At 54.9% G+C, this 20539-nt stretch overlaps 1 protein-coding gene and 1 pseudogene across 3 annotated transcripts; one reads left to right on the top strand and one right to left on the bottom strand.

Moving 5' to 3' along the window:
- The first annotated feature begins 1210 nt into the window (after positions 1-1210).
- On the top strand, positions 1211-5498 carry LOC310922032 (NADPH oxidase 1-like; annotated as a pseudogene). The gene is made up of 13 exons: positions 1211-1259; positions 2280-2368; positions 2749-2859; positions 2934-3018; positions 3095-3237; positions 3315-3487; positions 3691-3829; positions 3934-4026; positions 4193-4413; positions 4493-4655; positions 4742-4888; positions 5095-5219; positions 5372-5498. The product of its transcript is annotated as an NADPH oxidase 1-like (transcript).
- Positions 5499-6503: 1005 nt separating this feature from the next.
- On the bottom strand, positions 6504-13596 carry LOC310922027 (cleavage stimulation factor subunit 2-like). 2 transcript variants are annotated; one of them, XM_083882312.1, is made up of 14 exons: positions 13517-13596; positions 13287-13365; positions 12181-12350; positions 11563-11699; positions 11330-11449; positions 11101-11232; positions 10856-10979; positions 10486-10548; positions 8571-8712; positions 8060-8211; positions 7544-7761; positions 7037-7162; positions 6768-6893; positions 6504-6644 (listed from the first exon to the last, which is right to left on the bottom strand). In XM_083882312.1, exons 1-13 carry the CDS (start codon positions 13572-13574, stop codon positions 6771-6773), a joined length of 1644 nt encoding a protein of 547 aa, XP_083738438.1. In that variant the 5' UTR covers positions 13575-13596; the 3' UTR covers positions 6504-6644; positions 6768-6770. The 2 variants fall into 2 exon arrangements, with proteins under 2 accessions (XP_083738438.1, XP_083738439.1); XM_083882313.1 differs by lacking the exon at positions 10486-10548.
- Between the last annotated feature and the right edge of the window lie 6943 nt (positions 13597-20539).

Below are 20539 nucleotides of genomic sequence, written 5' to 3'. Positions count from 1 at the left end.
ACACCCCCCACCTGCTGCTATGGCACATACAGTGACCTCAGACCATGGGTGCCACTGGGACTATTTTAAGCAGTAAAGAAACTTTGCTGTGGCTGCATGTCTGGGCACTGGCAGTGACTCACGCGGAGGGTGGAGACTGTCCCACTGGGGCTGGCACAGGCACACACACCTGCTGTCCATGTAACCCTCTCGTTTACAGGCACCAAAATGGGGCTGTGCCAGTGGGAAGTGGGGATGAGGGGAGCCCCTCCATGGAGCCCACCCATAATATCCAGGAGCATGGCAGGATGGGGGCTGGCCTCATCCTGTGCTTCTGTCAGCAAGGCCATGGCTGCAGGCCAGGAGAGAGCAGCACGCCAGCAAGGAGCAAGCCTGTCTGACCTGTTCCTCTAGGCTCAGGGGCCCAGAACAGGCTGCTGTTCCCAGCTGGAGCACTAGACATCCTAGAGCTCAGGGCAGGCAATGGAGGGCAGGCAGGAGGGGAAGGGTGGCTGGCACAGCAGTGGCAGTGGGTGCTGATGGGACCCAGGCATCCTGGCTCCAAACCAGGAGTGTGACATGCCCCGCCCCAGCACCTATTTTTGGGATCACCTCTGTTTGGGTGCTGGACTGAGGATGCTCATCAGCCCTGGGAGGCCCATAGAGGTACACCACAAGTGGTGCTTGGTCTTAAATCACCTGCCCTGTAATGGATGCCCAGGCTGGATCCTGGCACCGGTGCAGCACCGTGACCCCAGGATGCTTCTCTTCCTTTGGTGGTTTCCCTGCAAAATGGGCAGTGGAGGCTGGTGAGGGAGGCCAGGGAAAACAGACCTGTTGAGCCAGGCACAGGACAGATCTTCTGCAACTTCTCAGGAAATTCCTACCTTACAAAAAAAGTCCGGTTTTGTCCTCAGAGGTTGCAAAACCCCAGGAGAGCAGACAGACGCCCTGTGTCACCCAGCTGTGGGGCCACGGGGGATCTCTCAGCAGGGGGCCATCTCTGGCCAGCACAAGGGGCTCATTTTGGTGTTGGCCAATTGGGTCAGCCCTGCCTTCCTGGAAGATGGCCTTTGAAACCACCATCATTTCCTTAAAGTCTTCTCAGGGGAAAGTCCCTGTGGTGCCGTTCCCACAGCCAGGACTGTCGCACTGCCTGCTGCCTCCATAAAACTTCGGGCAGACATGGGCAGGTGCAGGCAGGCAGCTGCAGGCGTGGGGACATTGCACCATGGGCAACTGGCTGATCAACCACTGATTCTCAGCCGCTGTCCTCATGAGTGTGTGGAGCTGGGGGCTCAGTGGGATAGCGTGATGCGGGGGGACTCTGGGGGCTACAGGACCTGGAGGGGCTCATGGGGGAGATGGGGACTGATGAGCTGCCCTGGGGCTGGGCTGTGGAGAGAGACAAGCATCCCCTCTGCTTCGCCAACCTGCGTACCCCAGTAGCCAGGGGAGAAATGGGCTCTGGAAAACTGAAGTCTTGGGGAAAACAGCTCACAAGAAAGGGGGTCCTGGAAAACTTAAAAATGCTGCTGCTTTGCTCAGCCATTTTGGCTGGGAGCCTCTCATGTGCCTCTTCTCCCCTTGTGAGAGGAGGAGGATCCTGTGAGAACTCGTGGCAGGGTGAGGAGCTGGCACCGAAGGGACCATCTGCCACTGCCATGCTGCAGCATCTCTGGTGCAACAGAGCTTGCCTGGCCAGCACCCATCAGCCATTCAGCACTGTGTGAGGAGCTGTGAATGCATGGGAACTTGGGGGTTTACAGACAGCTGGGCTATTTTAATTTTTTAAGTTGCTTTAAAAAGAAAACAGCCAAAACCCAAATACACAGCAGGGTGGTTTTTTTGGGACCTCTGCAAAAATTCAGTGGCTGTGAGAGGCAGCAGTGTGGGGTGCAGTGGGGTTAGTCAGGGGACAGCAGCACAGTGGAACCAGGTGAGCCAGCTCCCTGTGAAACTTCCTTCTCCCAGAATTTCCCACACAATCCTGACCACCCCCTGGATCTGCTTTCCCTCCCGTTACACAGGAGTTTCCTGCTCCTGCCTTTCCTCCTTCCTCATGCATGGGTGATGCACAGGGCAGTGTGTGACAAGATGGCAATTCTGCAAGACTTCCACACCTCTCCCCACCTTTGGCCCTGTGTCCCAGCTCTGTGTGTGACAGGGCAGCTCATAAGGAAACAGAGCCGGATACGCTGTCCTGACACCCTCTGGCTGCACCTGGCTCTGAGTGCTGCAGAGTGAGAGGCCCCCGGGACAGGGTCCCTCATGAAGCTGTGACTTTCCCCCACAGGCAGCCTGGCTGGGCATCATCTTCCTCTTCACCTACTACTTTCTGTTCTTTGACCGGGATGAGCGGTATTTCTACACCAGGGCCATCCTTGGGGTAAGGTGCTCCTCCACGGCACCCTGCCTGCCCAGGCAGACAAGTCCCTCAGGGCCCAGATGCAGTGGGATGGGGGCTGCAACATCCCATGCCCTTTTCACGTTCTGTCCTCTTCCAGCCCACCATCATTCCATCCCACTTCACAGCCTGGCATTGCACCATGTTATTCCCTGTCTTGATCCCTGTCTGGTCTTAGCCCAACAGCATCCCAGCCCAGCCTAGCATCACCCCTCCCAGTCCCCATACCAGCCCAGCATCTCTCCATCCCAGTTCCCAGCCTAGCATCACTCAGTCCCAGCTCAGCACTGATTGGCCCCATCCTGACCCAGTCCTGGCACAGCACAACAGGACAGTGGTGCTCACCTCTCTCTTCTTTCCAGTCTGCCTTGGCATGGGCTCGAGCATCAGTCAAGTGCTTCAACTTCAACAGCATGCTGATCCCGCTGCCCGTCTGCTGCAACCTGCTCTCCTTTCTCTGTGGGTCCTGCTTGGTGAGTGTCCTGTGGTGGTACAGCCAGTGTCCCCATCCCTGTCCCCATCCTGACACCGCTGCCTCTCCCTGCAGTGCTGCAGGCAGATGTTGTAGAAGCAGCCAGACCACAACCTCACCTTCCACAAGCTGGTGGCCTACGCACTGGCCCTGCTCACAGGTACCCCCTGGACTGGGATGGGGCAACAGTGGGGACTGGGAGCTGCCTGGTGGGTGACTGTCTGTCCCCTGTCCAGCTATGCATACTATCGCCCACCTCTTTAACCTGGAACACTACAACCAGAGCCATCAAGCCACCAATGGCAGCCTCCCTGCTGTCCTCTCCAAGATGCACCTGCAGGGCAGCAAGTGGCTGAACCCCATCCACTCCAACCAGACTGTGAGTGTGGCCTTGGCATCCAGCAACCCACCATAACCTGTCCCCTGCTCCCCTAACCCACCCTGCTGCCCCTGCAGACCGTCAAGTATGTGGCTTTCACAACCATCCCGGGGCTGATCATCACACTGGCACTCATCCTCGTGGTTACATCCTCCACTGAGTTCATCCGCAGGAACCACTTTGAGCTCTTCTGGTACACACACCACCTCTTCCTCGTCTACTTCGCTGGTCTCGTCATCAACGGCATCACGTAAGGCTCCTCACCACTCCCCAGGGCAGGACAGTGAGGGGCAGTGGACACAGACCTCTGGTGGAGCAGCCGCAGGCAGAGTCCAGTGGGGCTGTGAACTGCCATTCCCAGGGCGGGCTAGCTCAGCTGGCCTCACGCAGTGTGGCTCAGCCCTGGCTGGGGGCAGAAGCTGGTCCCTGGGCTCATCTCTCACCTCCCTGCAGTGGACTGGTGTGTGGGCAGACAGAGCAGAGCATGGCAGAGGTGCACCCCCATCATTGCACCAAGTACCTCACACAGCGGGACCAGAACTGCACCCACAACTGCTACAAAGATCTCGAGTTTGGGAGAATCCCTGCCAAGGTAGGGCAGTGGTGGGATGGCTGTGGGGGAGAAGCTCTTTCCTTGCCCTTGGGATGCTCTGGCCCTGGCCCTTCCCAAATCTTTTCTCTCCTCCATCTTCACAGTCCTGGAAGTGGGTTCTTGCCCCCATGATCCTCTATGTCTTTGAGTGGATCCTGCGGATCTGGCATGCGCAGCAGAAGGTGGTTGTCACCAAGGTGGGTGGTGCAGGAGCCTGTTCCTCTGCCAGCTCCTACCCTTGGAGTCACCAGTGCCACAGCTCTTCACTGTGGTGGCCATGGGGAGACAGGCAGGGGCCACAGCCATGGCCCCTTCCTAGGGACAGGGGTCAGGCTGGGCACTGAGCTCTGCCTGTGCCTCCAGGTGGTCATACACCTTGCCTGCATGCTGGAGCTGCAGATGCAGAAGGGCTTCTGCATGGAGGTGGGGCAGTACATCTTTGTCAACTGCCCCACCATCTCCCTGCTGGAGTGGCACCCCTTCACCCTCACCTCTGCACCCGAGGAGGACTTCTCCATCCACATCCAGGTGGCTGGCAACTGGACAGAGCATCTCATTGACACCTTCCAATTGGAAACACCTAGGTAGGCTGGGGAGGGCCCAACAGGTCATGCCAGGGATTTGGGGAGGCTGTACCTCTCACCTAGGCCCTGCTTTGGCCAGGATCGAGGTGGATGGTTCCTTTGGCACAGCCAGCAAAGACATATTCCAGTACGAGGTGGTCATGCTGGTTGGAGCAGGCATCGGTGTCACCCCCTTCGCCTCCATCCTCAAGTCCATCTGGTACAAATTCCAGTAGGCTGACCAGACCCTCAAGACCAAGAAGGTACGGAGTGTCCCATGGGAACAGCTGTGGGTTTCTCCCTCTGGCTCTGCTCCACCTTGAGCAATCCCTCTCCCCCTGCATCCCAGATCTACTTCTACTGGCTCTGCCGGGATACAGTAGCCTTTGCCTGGTTCTATGACCTGCTTGCTTCACTGGAGCAGAAGATGGGTGAGTAGGGCAAGGCAGATTTCCTCACCTACCATCTCTTCCTCACTGGCTGGAACACCAGCATTGTGAGTCAACCATAGGCTGGCATGGCTGCAAGAGGGGGACACAGGGTAGCCAAGCTGGGCAGGAAGGGCAGCATGACAATGGCTTTTAGGCACAAAGTCCAGGCATAGTGTTTGGTGGGATCAACAATGGATGCTCCTCTGTGGTGAGGGACTGGAGGGGGGCTCATGGGTGGTGCCTGGAGTTCTCACCATCCCTGCCTGCCCAGGCCAACAATGTGGCGTTCCACTTCGACACCACTACAGACACAGTGACGGGCCTCAGGCACAAAACCATCTTTGGGCAGCCCATGTGGAACATGGAGTTTGCAGCGTTGGCTGCAGCCCACCCCAGGTGAGAGCTGAGCAGGGAAAACCACCCTGGCACTCAGCACTGGGCTGGCCTTTGGGAGAGGTGTGCTATTCCCTGCAGGGAGCCCAAAAAGCTTTTGAATCACTTTTCCCCGAGTTGCCCACCTGGCATTGACCTCCCCGTGCTGTTTGCAGGTCAGTGGTCGGTGTGTTCCTCTGTGGGCCAGAGGCTCTGGCAAAAAGCCTGCAGAAGTCTTGTCACCAACACTCCAGCCTGGACCCCAGGAAGGTCAAATTCTACTTCAACAAGGAAAACTTTTAAGTGGCAGTGAGGTTGGTGCCCCAGCAGGCAGGGACCCTGACTGTATTGCCTCAAGCCTTTTCCAAAGCAAGGCCAGGGATAAGCATCTGTGCATGCACTGAAGCCAGGCAAGACACAGCAAGGTACTCTGTCTCCATGAGAAATTTCAGGTTCAAAAACTGCTGCCTGCCTGTCCTGGTGTACAATGGGTCCTCATGGAGCAAGTGGGCCTGTAGCTCCACTCACTCCCCTCACTGGGAAACCAGAGGCTCATTCTGTGATGCTGCTGGAGCAGCGGAAAGCAGTGGGAGCCCAGCAGGTTGGGCAGAACCATGGGATGGGGATGGGACAAGGGCATCCACGCAGGTGTCAGGGGCCAAACATGCCCCTCAGGGTCTAAACAGTCTTTTGTATAAGAATAAATTAAATTTCCTTTTCTTTGTAATGAAAGCCTCCATGGTGATTCAGCTGTGCAGGTACAAAGGAACCCATGCTCTGCCCCCTTGTAGGGCTGCAATAGAAGAGCTGGCCACTAGCAAACCCTCTGGGGTGCAGGATCAGACACCCCTCTGCAGGGGCTCGCTGCCACCCTGGCACCCCCAGAGCCAGCCTGCACCCAGCACACAGCTCAGCTCCCACTGCAGCTCACACCAGGTTCTGCTCCAGTGTACATAAAGACAGAAACCCTGAGCAGGCTGGCGTGGTAAGTGATACTGCAGTCGGATCCAGACCCCTTCCTGCCCCGCCAGCAGGGACAGAAACCCAAGCTCTCTGTCCTGCCCTTCCCCTACACCCCTGTAAACAGCACGGCACAAGAAATTTCATTACTAGTTCTTGCCCTGGTATGGGGAGGAGGGAGGATGGCAAGTGGTTTGGACAAGACTGGAGCCAGGCCACACTGCTCCCAGAACCAAACACTCCCATCCTGGCCTCCATGAGAGACCAAACAAGGCAGTCAGGGACATGGATTTACTCAAACTGTCCTCCCACTTTATTTCAAACATCATAAAATATACACAGAAAAAAAAAAAGGATTAACTGGAGGGAAAAACCTCTTGAGGGTGACACAACCTCTCCCCAAATGCACCATCAGCTCAGAATAGCAATGGGAAGCAGCTGCCAGGGAGCATCACCTCTATCCAGGCACATGGCATCTCCATCTTGTGCCTGCCAGAAAGAAGGGGAGGAGTGTAAGCCCAGCACAGAGGGAAGCAAGGCACAGTCCCATCCTAGGCAGCTGTTTTACTGGAGGGGAACAGCCACAGCGTGAGATCAGGTTAAGGACATTACCTGTCAGGGTGCCGCCGTGGATTTCTGGATTTGCTCCTTCAGAATGAGGATGCTCTGCCGCTGTTCTGGGGGCAGCATGGCGATCTGGTCTGCTGTCAGCTGCAGGACCTGCATGATCAGTGCTGCCTGTGGGGAAAGAGGGGACAGAGACCAGGCTGCTCTCCCTACCACAGCATACCAGAGCCAGGGAGGGGCTGACCTCATCACAGAAAGGGACACAGGAAGTGCTGCTCCTACTGTCTCACACCCTTTCCCTTTTGTTCTCTCACCTTCTCGTGATCCTGGGGGGTGACCTGGCTCTGTCCAGGGCTAAAGCCGCCAGGCTGACCAGCTCCTTGAACTCCTGTCCCAGGAATGCCCCCTCCCTGCATGCCTGCCCCAGCCATGTTAGGAACCTGGGGGAGTAAAAGAGGAGTTAAGAACTGAGGGGTCTCTGGACTCAGCCATACAAATCCAGGAAGGTAAAACAGATGATCAGATGGATGCCCTCACAGACTCCTTGAAGATGCCCAAGCACAAAGAGAGAGTGTATTTTATGTGCTCTCCTCTCCCAACTCCTGTGCTCCTTCCTGCATCTCAGGAAGAGGTGGAGAGAGGTCTGAACCTTGTCCTGTCCCCAGCTGATGGGCAGAGCCTGGGGAAATGGGACAGATGCCATGACTGCTCAGAACCAGTGACAGTCTGGTGCTTCCCAGAGCTGCTGCTCTGTGGGACACCCCACACCCAGCCCACAGGATGCTGTCGGTGCCCGACCAGCTGAGCAGAGACGTGTGTACCTGGCGGGGCCCCTGCGGGCCACTGGCTCCCATGTTAAGTGGCCCAGGACCCTGTATCCCACCAGGCATTGGGCCACGTGGGTTGGGACCAGGCCCTCGAGGCTCCAGGACCCTGGCCTCCATGGCCCTGGCTTCCAGCACTCGCGGCTCCAGGCCTCGCGCCTCCATCACCCGGGGCTCCAGCCCGCGCGGCTCCAGCCCTCGTGGATCTCTTCCAACTGCAGAGGAAACATAAGGTAAGCTCCTGAAGGAAGCAGCGCTGCAGGGAGTGTGGGAGTGAGCCTGCCGCCTCCTTTGTCTGGGAGCCAGCAAGCATCCAAGAGGTGCAGGGCTGGGGGCAGAGGGGACATGCCTGGAGAAAGTCCCTTGCACCCTGGGACTGTCCCTCCTAGTCTGGAGTCAGTCATTTCACTGCCCAAATCCCTTTTCTATGCCTTGGGTTGGGGCAGCCAGCTCCACTCTGACTTCTTGCCTGTACAATCCAAGCCACCCAGTATTTCATGCCCCCTCTCTCACCTCGAGCATCCATCAAGGGCCCCCGTGGCTCTCCCATCAGTGGTCGGGGTTCTCCCATGGGTCCCCCCCTAATCTCATGGGGGGGGCCACGGCCGTCATGACCAGGCATATGGTGCATAGGGGCTCCCTGGTGGGGTGGCCCAAGGTAACCTCTGATGCAGAGAGACGAGGAGAGCAAAGCAGGAGGAGGAGAAAAAGCGAGAGTGTGAATCAGACACTGGCTTGGCATGGTCTGGGCAGAGTGCTGGGACTGCCCCCAAAGCCGCAGGGGAGGAGGGTGAGGCTGGCACAGGGCTGGGTGCTGGTGGCCCCATGCCACAGGGCAGCTGCCATCACCCCGGGGATATCCCTTCCCCGGGGAAATGGGCCAGCCCCCATCGTTGGCAGCACACAGGCCTCTGACCAGGCAGCAGTGACTCCTGGAAGGCTGGTGCCGTCCCTGTCCTCAGCAAGAGGTTACCCTTGGGCAGGGGACAGTGCCAAGGGCTCCTCTCCTTCCCTCTCCCCTCACCTGGGCTCCACTTCTCCAGTGACTGAGAGCAGGGTCCCTCCGCGAGGGTCATTCGGGGCATCTCCCAAAAGGCCTCGGGCCGGCAGGCCACTAGCAGGTAGAGGTCCACGCTGCATAGGGGCCCTCAGGTCTGGCATGGGCACTGCCAGGGAGACACACAAGAACTCGTGAGGATCTGCATGACCAGTGCCGTGCCAAGACTGCCTGGCACTCTCAGGCTGAGTGTGGGGCAGTCACGCTGCTCCCCTGAGCTGTGCTGTCTGCTGGGGACGCAGCCCCACATACGAGGCTGGAGCACATCAAAGCCCCTTCCCTGGCTGCCAATTTTATTCCTTTCTTTTTCTTCTCTGGTTTTATCTCAGGTTCCTTATGGCACCAGGGGCCAAACCAAGCATGGGTGCCCCATGGCAATCCCTACAAGCGTGGGCATCAACACCCTGCTGATGTGGGGCCAGGAGCAAAGCAAGACCTGGAAGGCTCCTGGAAGCACAGTGTCAAAGGGGGCTGGATCTTAGGCAAAAGCCCTTTCTAAACAGGCTCTCCTTTTCCACTGGAGGCTCTGTGCATGGTTGTAGCCTGTTCTCTCCTGTAGCCCTAGAGGAAATCCTGCCACCTCCATCTCCTCTTACTGCTGTCAGGCTACAAGGAGTGACATGCCAGTCCCTGGCCCTGATGGCAGCAGGGTGAGAGCTGCTCTCTGCACAGTCCACAACAAGCTCCATGGGAAGAGGGAGCTGGCGGGTGCCGGGATACCTTGAACGCATTCAATAGATGCGGGCCTGGCAGGTCCCACGGGCGAGAGCTGCAGGTTCCCTGGGCAAGCAGCAGGAAAAGAGGGAAAGAGCAGACACGTAAAATAGTGTATGTACGCATGCACCGACCAGCTTTGGGGACAGTGCTGCCTGCAGGATCATGCTCCCTGAAGTCCCCAGGAAAATCTACAGAGAAAATGTTGCAAGTCTGGCTTTATCAACCTCTTCTGTTAACACCACCTTTGTCACCACAGGCAGGACAGCCAGCGTGGCACAGTCCTTCCCTCACTCAGGGAGAGAGGCAGGGAGAGAAGACATCCTGCTGAGAGATGCGGCATTCTGTGGGGCCACGCTGGCCCCATAACACACACCCAGCTTCTGCTCTCCAAAACCTTTTGAGTGCCAAGAACTATCATGTATCTTTCAGGAAGACAGTGCCCACCCCAAAGAAAATGAGAGTCAGCTGCCCATAAGGCCAAAGGGTCTCAGACTAGGTTTGCCATGTTGCTGAAACAAGGCCTAGGATAGAAGTCAAGGCAACAGAGGTGACAAGTGTCTGCATGTGTTGTTCCTGGGAGAACAGGAACACCTGGGTCGTACTAACCTACATATGGCAACATGTAACCCATAAGGAATCGGGCCCCAGGGCTGGGCTATACAGACTGTGCCTGCGGAGGGAAAGCCCAGCCTTCACTCTCTGGAAAGTCCCTGCCAAGCCTCAAGCCAAAACAGAGACCCAGCTTCCTCTGCTGGGCACGGTGCAGGAGGACGTGGTGGCTGCACCAGCTGCTTCCCAGCACCCAGGCAGCAAAGGAGCAGGACAAGGACCAGAGAAGAGCAAGCTCTGCCTGCTCACACAAGCACAGGGACAGACATGGACTCACAGAGGTGGAAAACACAGGCACATCCTGCTCTTTGAGGACAGGCAGCTCTCCTGGCTTCCAGGGCATGACTGCACAACATGGCACAGAACGAGCTGGGAGCCAATTGGGACATGGGCTGAGCCCCGGAAGCCAGAGAGCTGCTACCACAGCCTTGTGCCTCAGTGAACAAACCCAGGCACAGCCCGGGGCTGGGCACAGCAAGGCTGCAGACAGCTGGGGCACAGCACTGCTCACTGGAGCGAGGCTCACACCACACACAACACTACACGTCTGCTTTACCTTGTCCGCACTCCAAGGGGACAGGCCCTGCACCTGGCATCCCAACCTGTGGCTGCATCCCACCTGAGAGGGGACAGGCAGAGATCAGACCCCTCCTCAGCCATCCCTGATGACTAACTCATTCCTTTGCCCCTAAATGCCTTCTCACTCCCAGCTCCTGGGGGAGTATCTGGAGGTTTATTCCCTTGGTGTTGCTTCCCCCCAGGGATAATCCAACTTTGTAGCCCACCTCTGGCAGCAGCACAACCACAATGTACAGTACAGGATTACGTGTGCTCACAGAGCCGAGCCCTCTGGTTAGGGGAAAGGCAGAGGGGGGTGTCTGCAGGACCCGTGTGCTCACGGATGGGGCAGCTCAGCCCAAACTCACCTCCTGGAGCCATGGGGCCAGGGCCTGGGCCCTGCATAGGGGCTGCCATCTGTCCTGGGGCTGGCACTCCTCCCTGCATGGGTGGCTGCATCAGAGGAGGAGTGCCATTGACATGCATCCCACCCTGCCCAGGAGAGACACTGAATCTCAGGGACACCCCGAAACCCAGGCACGTGCCCAGCTGGGAGAGCTGCAGCTGGCACTGCCTATTTCTCCTACACAGCTCGTGTTGTGCAGGCTCTTACTATGGGCTGTGGCTGGGACGACGGGGTATTCTGCGGGTTCAGCTGCGCGTTGGGCCCAGGCCCAGGCACTGGCCCTGGCTGCTGGTTGCCTGGGATCAGAGGAGGAACACTGGTCTGGCGATGCAGGATTTTCTAGGGGAAGAAGAAGAAAGGAGTTCTTTTCCACTGCCACACCACAAAGGCTACTACCAATATCCTCCCAACCCCGAATGAGCAGCAAGGGACAAACCAGCGCAATCTCCGGGTCGACGATCCTCATGACCACCTGGGCCTGCAGCAGCGCATAAGCCAGCTGTGGGTTCTGGAGCAGCATGTTCCTGGCTTCCTGGGGGCTGTTCTGGATACACAGCTGAGAAGATAGGCACTGATCAGAGCTCTGACAAGGTGTGACGGGCTGGGAGGGGGTGGGCGGTGGTGGGAGGAGCTGTGCTCACACAGGGAGCATGGCCCTCCTGCACTCACCTTCATCTGCTTCATCAGCTCAAACATCTGCTCAGGTGGCAGGCTGGCCACTGCCCGGCTGATGGACTCAGGGGCATCCTCTGGGTTGACAGGGTCCCCATAGGGTGACTCTATGATGGGTGCACCTGTGCCCAAGCCTGCAATACAGTTGGTGACTTCGTACTGCAACACAAACAGTGCATGTAACGGGCTCATCAGGAGGGGAACACTAGCCCATCGGGGGAAAAGGAGGCAGTGAAAACAGGGAGATGTTAGGAAGAATTTCTTCACAGAAAGGGTGATTAGGCATCAGAACAGGCTGCTCAGGGAGGTTGTGGAGTCACTGTTCCTGGAAGCGTTAAAGACTGGATGTGGCATTTAGTGCTCCAGTCTAGTTGATGCAGCGGTGTTTGGTCAAAGGTTGCACCATGACCTTTAGAAACCTTTTCCAACCTAAATAATTCTGTGATTCTGTGATCATCTGGGAGCAAAAACACAGAGCTGAGCCCATGCATCCTTCTGGGAAACTACTTGCAACACCTCTCAGAGCAGGTCAGCTTTGTCAGCCTGGCAGAAGAGACATGCCCTGCAGCGCTGCCAAGGCCAGGCCCAGCATGAAATCCCAAAAGCCCAACTCACTCTTGAGCTCCTCCTTGTTCTTTTCGCTGGCAGCGTTGTCGACGCGCAGGGCCCTGCCGCTGAACTCGCGCCCGTTGAGGTTGCGCATGGCACTGAGTGCCGTCTCCTGGTCCTGGTACTCGCAGAAGCCATAGCCCTTGGGCTTCCCCGTCTCCCTGTCGTACACCAGCCTGCACGGTGAGCAATGTCACTGCTGAGGGCAGTGTGGGCATCCCACTGTGCCCACGGCTCCCACGGCTCCAGAGGGGATACGGGGCTAGAGCCCGCAGGAGTGCTGGGAGCAGAATGAAGGCTCTTGAGCCAGGCCAAGGCACACAGCAGTCGGGCCTATGCCAAAGCCAAAGGGCCTGCTGGCTCCTGGCATGGGTGTTCCCAAAGCTGTGGTGTGCAGGAAGCCCACAAGTGCCAGCTCTGTGCCTGCCATGACCCCACGAGGCACAGGATGGGACTGGCTGTTCCCCAGCTCCCAAAACCTTAACTGAGAGCTCTTCAGGGTTTGGTGCCAAGCGTGGAAAACACCTCTGAGAGGCACAGGGATGGGAATGAGAAGTACAGAACCTGACCAGGACCTGAGCACTTATCAGCCACAGTAGGGTGGCTCCTTCAGCCCAGAACTGTGTGCCCATGTCCATCTGCTGTGCTCGGGACATTGTGCTCCATCTCCAGGTGACCCTGGCACAGCCACTCGGTCCCTCTGCCCTGAGCACAGCTGGCCCATCCTCACAACCCCCACAGATGCTGGGGTTGTGTTTCCTCATGCTCTGCATGAGGAAATAGCCTCGGGGGGGGGGGGGGGCGGGGTGGTTTAGATGGGATATTAGGCAAAGTTTCTTCGCCAAAGCGGTTGTCAAGCATTAGAACAAGCAGCCCAAGGCAGTGGCAGAGTCACCATCCCTGGAAGTGGTCAAAAGGAGTGTGCACGTGGCACTTGGAGACACGGTGGGCTTGGCAGTGCTGAGGGAACGGTTGGGCTGAATGGTTTTAGAGGCCTTTCCCAACGTTAAGGATTTACGATTCCACGGTTCCAAGTCCGGCTCCACGGAGCCCGCGGGGCTCGGTCTGCACCGAGCACGGGGACCCGTGGGGAGGCCTGTGGCCGCTCTCACCTAAAGCTGACCACGGGCCCAACCTCCGAGAAAATGTCCTTCAGCTGTTCTTCCGTGGCCTCATACGGGATGTTCCCCACTGCGGAGACAGACGGTGCCGCCGGTCAGCGCGGCAGGTACCAGCCCCGACGGCGATGGGAGGAAAACCCGCCTTCCCCCGCCTGCCTCTGCCCCTGCCCGTCCATGCCCCTTTCCCTTTGCAGGTCGCGGTCCCGCCCCCGCGGCCTCACCGAACACGGAGCGCAGAGACCGATCCACGGCGGGGTCCCGTACCGACAGCCCCGCCATCGCACCACCCGCGCCGCTTCCGGTCCGCGCGCCAAGCGTCTCCCCGCTTCCGCCCGCGCCTGCAACAAGCACAGCAGCGGCGCACTTAAAAAGCGCTCCGGCGGGAAACGTGGCACCTGTGGGAGCGGGGCAGGGGTGCCGGGACTCCCCGGGACCCCTGAACGGGGGTGCTGCGGGCTCGGGGCTCCCTTGGCACCGAGAGCCGGCCTCCGGGCAGCCCCAGCGCCTCAAGTGAGGGGCAGTGGGAACGAGGGGGAATGGGAGCCCTGTGCTGCTCCGGCAGGATGGTCACAGGGCCAGCCCTGCAGCAGGAGGGTCTGCGAGGTTGTGAGAGGCCTGGCCATGCCTTGCCTCGCAGGGAACGCCTGGAAGAGGAGCGGCTCTCAGACGGGCGTTACCAGCTGCAGCGGGTGCCAGGGGGCCGCGTGGCCCTGCCCGTGCTGGAGGAGAAGCTTTCCCAGCTCTGCCTGTCCCCGGAGATGCCCTGTGAGCTGGTCCGGATCCAGGTGGCCCGAGCTGCCTTGCCCTGAGCCCTGCGTGGGGTGGTGGGCACTGAGCCCCACTGCCACGTCCCTGCTGCAGGACCCTGTCCTCTCCAGGGCCGCCCGCCGGTGCACGCCTGCCCAGAAGCTGCGGGATGAGCTGCGGCGGCTGCTGGGTGCGAGCTGGTCAGAGGAGCTGGAGCGGGATGTGCCGCACGCCTGGCAGAGGCATGGGGATCTGGTGCTGCTGAGCGAGGACAGCTTCAAGGCTGCGCCCTGGGAGAGGCTGGGTAAGGGCGAGCAGGGCCTGCCCGCCCCGGTCCTGCCCGCCGAGCTGCCTTCATTGCCCAAATCTCCCGGGATGGCGTATTGCAGGCTTGGCGCTTTGGGGGCAAGGTGGGTGGCCAGGCGAGGACGGGTGATGCCGGATGGGATGTGGACCCCCAGTGTCACCCTGCTGCTGGGCCAGCATAGCTGGGTGGAACACGTGGATTCCAAGGCCCATTGTGCAGCTGTGAAACCCCAAAATTTGCAACAGAAACGACAGGGCCTGACTGGAGATGGCCCATTCATCAAGGATGGACTTCTACTTCACAGCTACTCAAGACCTGATATCAATCTTGGTGGAGGATCCAGAGGATGATCAAATCAGCACCCCAAAGGAGGAGTCTGGGAAGACTCTTGAGACTTCTTTCATACTTAGGGGAAACCCTTTCAAAACCTTACTTGGGAATAAAGAAATGCATGAATATTCAGACTTTCAATAGACGTAGACTCCAGACAGAAAAACTGTATAAAAGCTGTACACCAAGACCCATCATTTGTGGGCAAGGTTGGATGGCACCCTGTCCACCCAGCATTTGATCGATGTCCGATTTTATCGTGGCCTTTTAATTTGATCTTGGAAAAATTGCTAAATAAATTCTTTTAATTTGGATTGGCTTCTAATAATTTATAACAGATTGGTGCCGTGACTCGGATGCAATATTGGTGCTGCGGGACCCCTTTGTACGGGAGGCGCCCCGCTGATTTTCGGCGGCCCAGCAAAGCAGGAAACCCCATGCCACCTATTGTATCATGAACAAATCTAGGTCAAGCGCCACAATAAAAGGGAGGTTCTGGATCCAAGAAACAGCAAGGAACTCAAGAAATACCTAGGAGGGTCTTTCGGAGCTGCGGCTAAAACTTTCACTCGTAAAATTTCTCTGTGCACGAAGATTCCATGCAAGAAATAGCTGTAAGTATTGCTGTTTGAGTGAATGTGATTGGGTGAGTGGATGAGGCATGACCTGGCCACGCCTCGAGTGTGGATCTGAATGCTGCAGTTCCAAACTCCCACGAGGGATTTGGTTGGCCGACGGGGAGGAGAGTCGGAGAAAACTCATTTCGCTCGTAAAGCCCAGACTCGGGGGAGTCTTGGGGACCAATCACGGGAAAGCTAAAAGGGAAGGATACATTCCTTTGAGTTCGGGAAATTGGTAAACCTTTTAGCTACGGGCTTGGTGAGAGCCCAGGACGCAAAACGGAGATCCATCGCTGGCCAAAAAACCCGCAGCTCAGCTCACTGAAAGGGTGAGTGATCCAGCAAAAGCGGAACCCGGTTTGTGACAAAACAGTTTGGGAAAGTGAGGCATTGATTTAGAAGAATTAAAGACTGTAGTCAAAATAGATAGTGCTGAGATAATGTAGCTAGGACTTCCCTTTTTGCTAACAGAAGCCAGACTGAAAGAACTGATAATCCTTGGAAGGAACCGATCAATCAGAGGAGCTGTCAAAGTAGGCTTCTGCATGCTGAATAATCAATAGGCCCTATGAACACAATACAATCATAAACCAAACAGTCCTGGGAAAAACAGGATTTAGCTGTCACGAACACTAAAGGTTAAAAAGTCAGAGCTGAGCAAGACAATCTTACTTCATCATTTTGGGACCCCACCCCATTAAAAAGACCACCGACCCATTTCAAAGAACAAACTACGCATGCTTGATGGCTTTTTGGGCTAATTACCATACGAAGCGGGGAATGGGAGGTATCAGAGCTATGAATATGCATTTGTAGTTTGTGTATTCAATACTTCTGTAGATAAAAGACCCTGTGATGATCTGTAAATTGCGCGTGTGTTTCTGGGAGCTATCCCGCACGCTGCCCGGCGTCGTAATAAACATACACTTTCTAACTTTAAACTGTTAGAGAGTCTTTGTCTGTCATAGTTGGATATTGGTATTAGATCAATGTCCATAGTTTTTTAATAAATCAAAAGGATCCCGATTGTTAGCGGAAGCTAAGAAGGGACTCAGCCGAAACCCACAAAAGGTAAGCAAGTTTTTAAGATTTAGAATACAATGGGGCAGGGAAAAAGCAAGCACCAAAAAGAGCCCAAAGAAAAGCACACCCTCGAAAAAGAGAGCGGTGCCCTTGAGATCCCACGAGATAGTCCATTGGGATGGATGCTGGAACACTGGGAGGAGTGTTCCAGGAGAAGAGGTAAGTCCAAGGAAAAAATGATTTACTACTGTATAGAGGTTTGGGGAGGCAAGGAAATAACAAGTCATGTAATTTGGCCTACATTCGGCACATTTGAGAAATGGACCTGCAAGGCATTGTGCAGTTACGTGAATAATAAGAAACCACAGGACTATGAGGAGAAAGAATATGCTCAATTATGGATAGGATCTGGGATTGGGTTGTTTGCCATGAAAACTAAGAAGGGGATCTCGGCTCAGAGTGACGAATGGGATCCTCTTGACTATCTCCCTCCCCCATATCTCGTAACTGCGCCGCCACCTATACGGGCTCAGGTGCCTCTGTCTGCACCCCCGGGACCCTTGAATCAGTCCATACCGGCACAGGGTTCTTCGACCGGGGCTCCGATCATGGGATCGGACCAAGCCTCCGCATCCCTCCCTTCCCCGAGTTCCAAGGTGACACCTCATTTGACTCCCCCACTTCTACCCCTACCCCCGGATGGGCCTTCAGACCAGACGCCTCTCCTCACGCCCCTTGCAGTCCCATCAAAATCCTTGGCGCTGCCTTTTCAAATTCCAGAGGCACCGCATTTGCAAGCTTTGGGACTACAAATCCCGCAAGCCTCCATGCAAACCCCATCTTTGTTTTCCTCTCAATTATCGGAGGTATCCCCTCCCTTGGCACAAACCCTGATTACCCCTCAGCCGCTTTTTCCTCTGCCCCCGCCAGTCCCACAAACCACAGGAGCCAGAAAACCAGCCCCGGTGAGTTGCCCTCCAGCAAGCCGAACCAGGGGAAAGATGAAACAGATGAGAGAGGAGGGGAGTGAGAATGAGGATGATAAACACAATCTCTTCCCTTTACAGGAAGTGCCTACAGCACCCAGAATTATTAGATTCATAAATGTTCCAATTAATACTGGGGATGTAAGAGCTTTCACAAAGGAAATGGGTCAACTGTTAGATGATCCGTTCAGGGTGGCAGAGAGGCTGGATGACTTTTTGGGAGGTAGCATTTACACTTTTGAGGACCTTACGTCCATCTTGAGGTCACTATTTAACACAGAGGAAAGGGGCATGATCCAACAGGCAGGGATCCAAGACTGGGAACACCGCAACCCCCAGGGTACACCTGGAGACCAGAAATGGCCTAGCCAGAGTCCAGGGTGGAATTCCCAGACTGAGGAAGGTAGGAGAAATATGATAGGTCTTAGGAATATCATAATCCAAGGTATACGGGAGGCAGTACCGAGGGGGCAAAACATCGGCCGAGTGTTTGGGGAATGCCAGAGGAAAGAGGAATCTCCCTCGGAATGGCTGGATCGACTCTGGAAAAGTTTGCAGGTTTATTCTGGAATCAGGGAAGTGTTGTTAAAAACACAATTTGTCGCAAAATCTTGGGAGGGCATAAGGAGAAAACTGGAGAAAATGGAGATCTGGCAAGAGAAAAGCTTGCAGGAGCTACTAAGGGAGGCTCAAAAGGTATACATGAGGAGGGATGAGGAAAATCAAAAGATACAGGCCACAGTACTGGTTGAAGCTGTAAAAGAGGTGCAAAAGCAGGTACGCTACCGGGACCAGGTAAAAACAATGCAGAGAAAACAAATAGATCCGTAAAAAAGGAACTCAGGATCTAAAAAGGAACCCCCCGAGTGTTTCTACTGCAAAAAGAAAGGGCACATGAAGAAGGATTGTAGAAAAAGAATAAGGGATGAAAAGATTTTTCAGGAGGACTAGGGGTGTCGGAGACTTTTTATTTTGGGGGCCAGAACATCAAATGAGCCCTTGGTAAAGCTAAAGGTAGGTCCCCAAAGGAAAATAGTAACATTTTTGGTGGATATGGGGGCAGAATGGAGCACAGTGCAAAAGCTGCCTCCAGGTTGTTTTAAAAGCCAGGAGAAGATGTTGGTCATAGGTGCAAAAGGGGACCCGTTCAAGGTACCCGTGATTAAAAATGTGGAAATAGAATCAGATAATAAAATTTGTTTAGGGAATTTGCTTCTGGTGGAAGAAGAGGATTACAATTTGTTGGGAAGAGACATGATTATAGCTCTAGGAATAAATCTGACTGTAAAAGACTCACGATTGGTGGTAAGCTTATACAAGCTAACTACAAAGGATGAAGGCAAAATTGATCCAAAGGTTTGGTATTCTCAAGGGGAGGTGGGGAGGTTGGAAATCGAACCAATTTCAATTGAGATAGAAAAACCCGAAGAACCTATTAGAATTAAGCAATACCCTATATCCATGGAAGGGAGGATGGGGCTGAAACAAGTCATCGATGATTTAATCAAAAAGGGAACCTTGGAACCTTGTATGTCAAGGCACAACACACCCATCCTGGCAGTCAGTAAAACAGATGAGAGCTACCGGTTGGTACAAGACCTCCGAGCAGTAAATGAAAGAACAAGAACAAGGTTTCCCGTGGTAGCCAATCCCTATACCCTTCTGAATAGGGTCTCCCCGGAGGATGTGTGGTATAGGGTAATAGACCTAAAGGATGCTTTTTGGACTTGTCCTCTGGCCAAGGAAAGTTGGGATTATTTTGCTTTTCAATGGGAGGATCCTGAAACAAATAGAAAACAGCAACTTAGATGGACATCTTTGCCTCAGGGATTTGTGGACTCTCCTAACCTCTTTGGTCAGGCTCTTAAACAGTTATTAAGTCAATTTGTGCCAGTGGAGGGAACTAAGTTGTTATAATATGTTGATGATTTGCTGGTGGCTGGCCCAAGAGAAGAAGAGGTGAGAGAATGTACCATCTCATTGTTGAACTTTCTGGGAGAAAAGGGATTAAAGGTTTCCAAATCAAAGTTACAATTTGCTGAGATAGAGGTAAGGTATCTAGGACACTGGATATCAAAGGGTAAAAAGAAATTAGATCCTGAGAGGGTGGCAGGAATTATAGCTCTGCCCCCTCCACGAACGAAGAGGGAAATCAGGCAAATGTTGGGACTGTTGTGATACTGCAGACAATGGATCGAAAGATATAGTGAAAAGGTGAAGTTTCTTTATGAGAGACTGAACACAGACAGGGTGAAATGGACTGAACAGGATGAATTGGAATTTAAGAGATTAAAGGAGGCATTGATAACTGCTCCTGTGTTGAGTTTGCCAGATGTGACAAGGCGGTTTCAGTTGTTTGTGGATGTTAGCAATCACACTGCTCGTGGTGTTTTGACCCAGGATTGGGCAGGGGCCAAGAAACCTGTAGATTATGTTTCTAAGCTTTTGGATCCAGTGAGCAGGGGATGGCCCACTTGCTTGCAGGCCATTGTAGCAGTGGCTCTGCTGATGGAAGAGGCCAAAAAGATGACATTTAGGGCTCCCCTGGTAGTATACTCACCACACAATGTGAGGAGCATTCTGCAACAGAAGGCAGATAAATGGCTCACAGATGCCAGGCTCCTGAAATATGAGGCTATCTTGGTGCACTCACATGGTTTGGAACTTAGGACAACAGCTGCTCAGAATCTGGCCCAGTTTTGGTTTGGAGAGGCACTGGGAGAAACCTCCCACAACTGCACGGAAATGGTGGAACTGCAAACAAAGGTAAGACCAGACCTGGGAGAGGAAGAATTGGAAGAAGGAGAAAAATGGTTTGTAGACGGATCAGCAAGTGTAATAGAGGGAAAAAGGAAATCAGGATATGCCATAGTAGATGACAAATCTGGGGAAGTAGTGGAGTCAGGGCCTCTGAATGCAAATTGGTGTGCCCAAGCCTGTGAGTTATATGCAATGCTGAGGGCACTCAAAAGGTTAAAAGGAAGAAGAGGCACTGTTCACCGATTCAAAATATGCTTACAGGATTGCACACACTTTTGGTAAAATATGGGAAGAGAGAGGTTTAATTAACACTCAAGGACGAAGGTTAATTCATGGGGAAATAATAAAGCAAATCCTGGAGGCAATCAGGGAACCCAAGGAAATCTCCATTGTCCATGTCAAAGGGCATCAGGTTGGTATGCAATTCCAGACCAGAGATAATAATTTGGCAGACAAGGAGGCAAAAAGAGC

The sequence above is a fragment of the Zosterops lateralis genome (assembly GCF_965231275.1).
Source record: "Zosterops lateralis genome assembly, chromosome: W".
NCBI classification, from domain to species: domain Eukaryota; kingdom Metazoa; phylum Chordata; class Aves; order Passeriformes; family Zosteropidae; genus Zosterops; species Zosterops lateralis.
This window is presented reverse-complemented; position numbering and strand designations above follow the sequence as displayed.